The sequence below is a fragment of the Dipodomys spectabilis genome, unplaced genomic scaffold (assembly GCF_019054845.1).
Source record: "Dipodomys spectabilis isolate Male_0828 unplaced genomic scaffold, ASM1905484v1 ptg000157l, whole genome shotgun sequence".
Taxonomy (NCBI): domain Eukaryota; kingdom Metazoa; phylum Chordata; class Mammalia; order Rodentia; family Heteromyidae; genus Dipodomys; species Dipodomys spectabilis.
The window spans coordinates 23,448,258-23,456,004 of NW_024870834.1; the positions used below are offsets into that span (position 1 = coordinate 23,448,258).

At 45.4% G+C, this 7,747-nt stretch overlaps 1 protein-coding gene across 3 annotated transcripts; it reads right to left on the reverse strand.

Moving 5' to 3' along the window:
* Positions 1-1,898: 1,898 nt before the first annotated feature.
* On the reverse strand, positions 1,899-6,702 carry Srsf5 (serine and arginine rich splicing factor 5). 3 transcript variants are annotated; one of them, XM_042692482.1, is made up of 8 exons: positions 6,590-6,702; positions 5,574-5,718; positions 5,186-5,256; positions 4,968-5,066; positions 4,651-4,720; positions 3,354-3,427; positions 2,802-2,912; positions 1,899-2,697 (listed from the first exon to the last, which is right to left on the reverse strand). In XM_042692482.1, exons 2-8 carry the CDS (start codon positions 5,697-5,699, stop codon positions 2,427-2,429), a joined length of 822 nt encoding a protein of 273 aa, XP_042548416.1. In that variant the 5' UTR covers positions 5,700-5,718; positions 6,590-6,702; the 3' UTR covers positions 1,899-2,426. The 3 variants fall into 3 exon arrangements, with proteins under 3 accessions (XP_042548416.1, XP_042548415.1, XP_042548417.1); XM_042692481.1 differs by having other exon boundaries at positions 1,899-2,700; positions 6,590-6,700; XM_042692483.1 differs by lacking the exon at positions 6,590-6,702 and having other exon boundaries at positions 5,574-5,720.
* Between the last annotated feature and the right edge of the window lie 1,045 nt (positions 6,703-7,747).

Here is a 7,747-nt window from a genome sequence, read left to right on the forward strand (position 1 = left end):
TGTAAAAACTAGTCTGAGGAAAGTTATGATTGAAGTCAAAATTATCACTCTAAAACTATCCATAAAGAACCCAATGCTAGTTAGTGGCCAGGCCTATACACAAACACCACGTATCAATCAGTAACTGGGTGTAGGAATGCACTTGTACCGGCCCCTCTGTGGGCCTGGGTCCCAGGCCCTCATCTCAACAGAAAAAGCTGGGCATGTTGACACAGGCCTGTCAGCCAGGAGGAGAGTTAACTATGATCCAGGTAATCCCAGTCAAAAATTGAGACCCTAGGGGCTGGGAAGGTGGCTCAGTGGTAGAGCCCTTGCCTTGCATGCCTGAGGCCCTGGGTTCGATTCCTCAGCACCACATAAGCAGAAAAAAAAAGCCAGAAGTGGCGCTGTGGCTTAAATGGTAGAGCGTAGCCTTGAGCTGAAGAGCTGAGGGACAGCGCCCAGGCCCAGAGTTCAGGCCCCACAACCAGACCCTCCCCCCAAAAAAATTGAGACCCCCATCTCAAAAATGACCACAATACATGGGGTGTTGTGGTTCAGTGAGTATAGAACATGTAAAGGACCAAGTTCTAACCCCAGTACCACCAAACAGAAAAAGATGAAAGGAACATAAAACAAAGGCTACACATACCATTCCATAAGACCGTTTAAATTTCTTAGCCTTATATCCAGTCCTCATGTCCTTTATCAGGTTTATTCAGGATAACCATCCAGAAGGGTTGTTTTTTAATTACTTTTACCTCTGGCATTTTCCAAAGAGAATGTTATATTCCCTTCCCAACACTTGTAAACATTAAAGTAGTAAACCTTATTAGTCCAGAGATCAAAGAAATGAACTCAGCTAAGGCACTGGTGGCTCATGCATGTGAGCCTACTCAAGAAGCTACGAGAATTTTTTTGGAGGGGGGTGGGGGGAAGTATTGGTCATGGGGCTTGAACTCTGAGCCCTGGGCACTGTCCCTCAGATCTTCAGCTCAAGGTTAGCTAGTGCGCTACCACTTGATTCACAGCACTTCTGGTTTTCTGGTGGTCAATTGGAAATAAGTCTGACTTTCCTACCTAGGCTGGCTCTGAACCACGATCCTCAGATCTCAGCCTCCTGAGCTTACAGGCATAAGCCACCTGCACCCAGCAAGGATCACTTTTTGAAGCCAGCCAGGAAGTAACTGGCTGGAAGTAACTCACCTCCAATTAACCATTAAAAAGCCAGAAATGTAGAATGCACTAAAGATTATGGGCTCAAATGAGCACCAGTATTGAGCAAAAAAACAGATTCTAAATTCAAGCCCCACAGCAGATTCTATGTTCAGTATTGAAGCCTAAGACACTTAGGGAGAGAGCTAGCATTCAAAACTAAAGTCCATTTCAGTTTGATGGCTCAAAGTACAGGGCTATGACACTTTTGATTTAGATATAGGATCTTAAGCAATTTTCAGTTTATTTCCTCTTAACTGCATTCAAGTCTCCAAAAAGCAACATGTGTATTACTAAGTTTTTAATTGTAATTTCTAACTCCAGAACTATATTAAAATCATTAAAGCAATAAGAAATGCTAATTTGCTTACTTCAACAGAACCAAGAACAAGAGTTGTCAGTTGCCAACAGCTTACTGACTGCTGGATTGGAAATACCAGAAGTACTATTTAAAAGATCAGGATGGGCTGGGAAGGTGGTTGTGGTAGAGTGCTTGCCTTGCATGCATGAGGCCCTGGGGTCGATTCCTCAGCATCACATAAGCAGAAAAAGCCGGAAGTGGTGCTGTGGCTCAAGTGATAGAGCGCAGGCCCAGAGTTCAGGCCCACGACAGACTAAAAATAAATAAAAGATCAGGATTTTATGTGATAGATGTAGAAAAGAATGGTTAAATAGTAAATAGGACATTTTCACAGAGACACAAGTATTTTTTATAATATTTTATTATCAATAACAAACAGCTGCTTTAATGTTTTTGTCCTGCAGCTGTTAATAGGTAGGTGGAAGGACCCTTGACCAAACAAGGAAAACTCAAGCCTTTATATACAAGCAAATTTAGAGCTCTTTTAAGTGTCCAAAGCCAACAATTAGTTTAATTGAGGTATTAAACTAATTCTTAATCAACATATTTGAACAAACAGAAACTAAAATATTCAAATTTTTTCTAGTACAAAAAAATTAATGTTGCTTTAGTTATAAAAGAGCTCTGTCAATATACACAAACTATATACTTCAGACATTCACAAAAATGTGAGCAGAAGGCTTATCAAAAGACATTTAATACAATTAGCTTTCAACAACCCCTTGGTGGTCCACATCTACAAAGAAATCCAGCCCAACCCAACCCCATCCAAATCCCACCCCCACTGAAAAGCACATACTTACCAGAATTTTTAGCAAGTATGGTTTGGGAATTTTTTTTAAAAAGGCCCCCAGGGCAAGTTATTTACAGTTTAATTGCCACTGTCAACTGATCTGGACCTCGACCGGGACCGGGACCGGGATCGGGACCTCTGACGATCCACAGAAGCTGGAGACTTAGATCTACTTGAAGAACCACGTTTCTGGCTCTTCTCAGGCACAGGAGACCTACTAACAGAACGAGACTTGCTCCGGCTCCGGCTCCTGCTTCTGGACCGGCTGTAAGACTTGCGACTACGGGAACGAGATCGGCTCCGAGACCTAGAGGAACTCCTGGTCCGAGATCGAGACCTGCTTCTTGACCTACTATGAAAAGGGCAAAAAAAGGGGCAAGAAAAAATTAGCCTACATAACAGGTCCTACAAATCCACTAAATATAACTTTCCCTTAAAAATATTAAAAGATACCTGTGCCTTTTGCTGCCTTCAATTAACTTAATTTTCCTTCCATTTATTTCCTTTCCAGAAAGTTTTTCAATAGCATTTTTTAAATCACCATAAGAGGCAAATTCAACCACCCTGAAATGGGGGAGGGAGAAGAAGAGAAATGACAAAAACCTATTTACTTTAAAACACAAATACTCCCAGCATCTTTACCACTGTACACATCAGTCTAAAATAACTCCTTTTGCTATCACACGCTATTAAATCTTTTTTATGGTGGACAACATGGCATATATAGAAAGGTTTTGGCACTGCTGACCTTTTGAGCCAGTTAGTTCTTTCCCGTGAAGAACTCTTCTGTTATTGTGGGATGCATAACCATGACAAGCCTCTAACCACTAGATGCCAGTAATACCAATAACCATTTGTGACAGTCTCCAAACATTGTGCCTAGTGATCAAAACTGTCCTAGATGGAAACTACCCATCAAATATGTGCAAATTTAAGTCTTCAGAAACGTTCAAAGCAAATCTTGAATATGTTTCAAAAGGCTCTCAAGTTCCAGGGCATACTCACCCTTCATTTAATTTAGGTCGATGTGCATCCGCAAAGGTTACTTCCCCAGCTTGTCTCATGAAATCTTTGAGATCCTTAACACAAGACAATCATGTTAAGGAGAGAAAAGGAAAGGTGACACAAAAAACAACCACATGGTAAAAAACAAGACTACTGAAAGAGAAGTTGTTAGATAAAGTACAAACATGGCATATACCACACTTGTATTCTATCAGATTTCAAAAATTATGTCAGGGCACGAAATAATCATATAGCATATTGCTTTTAAGCAAAATGCCAGAGGAAATTTAGATTTTAACATTAAAGAGTATTAGTCTATACTGAGCTCAGTACAAAAAGAAAAAAAACAAACAGAAAACAAAACAAAAAAGGGAACAGTACATATTTTTAAAGTAAAGACTAAAGTAGAAGTTTATATAAAAAAAAGAACATTTACAAAGACACCAGTTATTTTGTGCCCCATATGTCATTAAAAAATTTTACTTTACCTTTATTAATATTTCCCTAGGCTAGTCAAGCAGCAAACCATTAATCGGTCGGAGAAACCTTCATGACATAAGCCCGACTGGCTCTTCGCCACCCACTTGAAGGATACTACCCAATCGATGGAAGCCTTTAATCGCACAGCCCTCCCTATTAGCAGACTACTGGCGATGCAGACATGTTTTACTCTTGTGCAGTTACCAGGGACCACTTTACTGCGATCAGGATTCCAACGACCAACTAATTTCGTATCTTTCAACTCTTTTCGACCAGGACCTCTTATTCGGAAGCGTTACAGGAAGACAGCTCTCAACTTAGGGATCAGATCACGTTATCAGCGCTCTGGGATCGCTGCAACCCGCACTTCAAGTAAGTGCACCGATTACGTCTAGACCGGCAAACACAGATCTAGAGGTGGCCAATTGATCACTGTAGGAGCTGACTGGCAAAGTCAACCAGGCCCAACCAAGAGTGACCAAGACAACGATTAGGATAACCCACAGGCACTCCTCGTCATAAGGCCAACGACACAGATAGGCTGGCAAATAAAGGGTTTAATATTTGGTTAAAATTGATTTTAAAAACATGAAAAAATATCCTCAAAACATTAACATTAGATCACTTATATTAAAATTTAAAACATTCCCCCAGTTACAGTTAATTAAAATTTAAAACTACATCAATTAAATCCATTAATTTAATTAAATTTATATTTAACTACTTTTAATAAAAAATTATTTTAAAAATTATTAACTACCCATGAACATTTTAAAAATCCAAATTTGAATTAACTCAAAACTGAATTTCAACAAACCTGCCAGCTGACTCTTGAGGATAAATTCTCAACTATAAGTCGATTTTCTGTTCTTACAGGTGGAGCATTTCTGAAGAAGAAAATGAATATTCACAATGGAAAAACTCAGTTACTTTTCTTGTGTTTGTGGAAAGTTCAGAGATGCCAAGTGATTCAAACAACTGCCACCGAGTTTGTTATTATCATGGACTCTTTAGGAATAGCACTTTAATACAGACTGGAACAGACTAGTGGGTCTGTTCTTCTAATGCTTCCTAAACCTTAATTGCATCTGTAGGAATGATTATCTATCGATTATCCATTGACCCATCACATACCGTCTATCATTTCGAGGTCTGCGACTGCTAAAACGGTCAGAGTAACGTCCTCTACCCCGTCCACCTCGGGATCGAGCCCTAGCATGTTCAATAGTAACCCTATAGGAGAGGAGGAGGGCAAAAAAAAGAACACAGCACTGTATACTTGTGCCATATGCATCTACTGGGAAAAAAATTCTGCTTAGATGATCTGCTCTATTACCCCATAAGGTTCTCACCTTTCACTGCAAAGTTCTTTTCCATCAAGTTCATATACAGCATCATCTGCATCCCTTGGATCCTCAAATTCCTAAAATGTAAGTATATGATGCTTAGGCGGGGCTTTGAACATGAACAGTACAACATATTTAAGAGCACCAAAAACGTTGAGTCAGGAGAAAAAGAATCAACATCAGGACACAGATAACTCAATGGAGTGACTGGGAGTGGTTTCTACCAAGTCAGATATTAGGTTATTCAAACCCATTATAAAATTTACTACCTCAAGATCGCTGAAGTTTCTGGAAACATTCTGACTGGACTCAATGCTAAGATCAAAAACACTGATCAACAAGAGCACTGCCTGGTACCCAACAAGAAATACCTTACCCAGTTCTAAATACTTACCACAAAACCAAAACCTCTTTTCAGATCGATATCTCTGATCCGTCCATAACCCTTGAAGAATCTTTCTACGTCTTTCTCCCTCGCCGCTGGGTTTAGCCGCCCAATGAACACCCGACAGCCACTCATGATGTCCGGCTAGTATTTCCTGTTGGGATACAATTCAATCCAAACACCACCAATGAATGGCTATGAGGAACGCCTTGGCCAAGCGGCCAAAACACCTTAACTACGTAAGTGTTTACCCAGAGCTATTTTAAACGGGACTACCAATAAAAGCCTCTTAATTTAGGCCAGGACCCTTGCGGATAGCGTCCAATACCCGATTCCTCCTCCCCCTTTCCCGGGTCCCAGACCGCAACCACCGCAACGCCCACTGCCACCTCTGGGAACTGCGCAGCCGCACTCTGCGCTCGGCTCCGGGGCCCCCTCCCATCTGCCGCAGTTAGGAAAAACCGAGAAGTGCGGGCGGGGCGACCCCGCCCTCCGCCAGGCAGGCCCAATGGCGACCGGCCGCGCGCGCGTCGCCGCCCACCCGCCCCGCGCCGCGTCACAGGGGGCTGGAAGACGGAATCCGGCGACGCCACAGCCGCGCAAGCGCACACGGCAGCGGGCGAGCGGGCCGGCGGGCGCCGGGCGACACAAAATGGCTACTGCAAAGACAGCGGCGGGGGAGGAGTCCGCGTGCCAAACGCCCTCCTCGCGCCCGGCCCCGCGGCCGCCGCTCACGGGGCCCGCCCGCAGCGAGCCCTAACGGCCCCGCGGGCCACGCCGGGGGCCCCGGGGGCCGGGACATCACCTAAGCCTGACAACGACGGGGAGGGGCGCGCAGCCGCGCCGTGCCAACGACCGCCAACACCGCCGCCTCCCACGGCCGGCGCCCCGCAAGCGAGGCCCCCGGGGGCCCGCGCCCGCTGGCCTCCGTCCTCCGCCGGGAGAGCAGCCCCGGCCACTCGCCACCAGCGCGGCCGGGGAGAAGTCTCAACCCGCGATCCCGGCCCCCAAAGCGGGCCCCTTACCTGCCGGACGCGGTCCTCGGCGGCGGAGACCTGGAGAGGCCCGCAGTCTGCGACGGAGCCGTCTGCCTCCCCACAGACCGGGACACAGCTCGGCTCGTCTCTCCACAACTGACGCACTTAGCAGCTCCGGCGTTCCACAAAATGGAAGTCGTCCCTCTGCGTCACTTCCGGGGCCGCCCCTAAGGCTTTGGGACACCGCCCGGTTTTTACCCGGGACGGAAGTTCCTGCGGGGCCGGAAGTCGCTGGGGGCGGGGCTTCCTCACCGTGACCCAGTCAGCGATGTTCCGGCCGCGGTGGGTGGAGCTAGAGGGAGGGACGGAACTGGGGGCGGAGGTGGCGGGCGCTGGGGGGCAGCAGTTTGCCAAGGTTCACTCTTGGATGTTCTGGTCAGGTTCATCCACCTCCCCAGAGCAAAAATATCTTAGGACAAACGATAGCCTGCCCTCATCTTTTTGAGCTGGTCATGGGGGCCTGAACTCAAGGCCTGCGCACTGTCCCTGAGCTCTTCTCCTCAAGGCTAGTGCTCTACCACTTTGAGCCACAGCTCCATTTCTGGCTTTCTGGTAGTTAATTGGAGATAAGTCTCACGGACTTAACTGCCAGGGCTGGCTTTGAACCATGATCCTCAGATCTCAGCCTCCTGAGTAGCTAGGATTACATGCATGAGACCCTGGCTTCCAACCTATCCCTTAGTCTTTTTCCACCTAAGGCTGTTGCTCTACAACTTGAACCCAACTCCACTTCTGGCTTTTTGGTTGTTAATTGGAGATGAGTCTTGGAGACTTGATTCCCAGAATCACCACCTCCTGAGTAGCTAGAATTACAGGAGTGAGCCACTGACGCTGGGCCGAGAACCTCTTTTGATTCTAACATTTTTTCTAGATACCCTGAAGATTGCTCAGCAAAAAGAAACACAAGCTTCGCAAAAATACCTGACTTTTTGTGTGCAATTCAAGGCCAAGGTGCTGTGTGCTCAATGTATGCCCTAGTTGTAGTGAAGAGTCTAAGGAACTGGATTATTTCTTCAGATGGAGGGCGTTTTCGTGATAAAATACTGCAATTGGGACTGCAGCTAGATGGATGGAGAGCCGAATACAGATTTTGAATTTCTACAGAACTAAGCTGGCTGGAGCAGGTTTCAAGATGCCTAAGTCCAA

Bases quoted from the DNA above. Each gene is read 5' to 3' on its own strand.
- Srsf5 (XM_042692481.1), bottom strand. From the start codon at position 5,699: ATGAGTGGCTGTCGGGTGTTCATTGGGCGGCTAAACCCAGCGGCGAGG. The intron at 3,428-4,650 runs GTTTGTTGAAAT...TCTTGTGTTAAG, and splicing joins CCTCAAGAGTCAGCTGGCAG to GATCTCAAAGATTTCATGAG. The intron at 2,701-2,801 runs GTATCTTTTAAT...CCCTTTTCATAG, and splicing joins GAAGGCAGCAAAAGGCACAG to TAGGTCAAGAAGCAGGTCTC.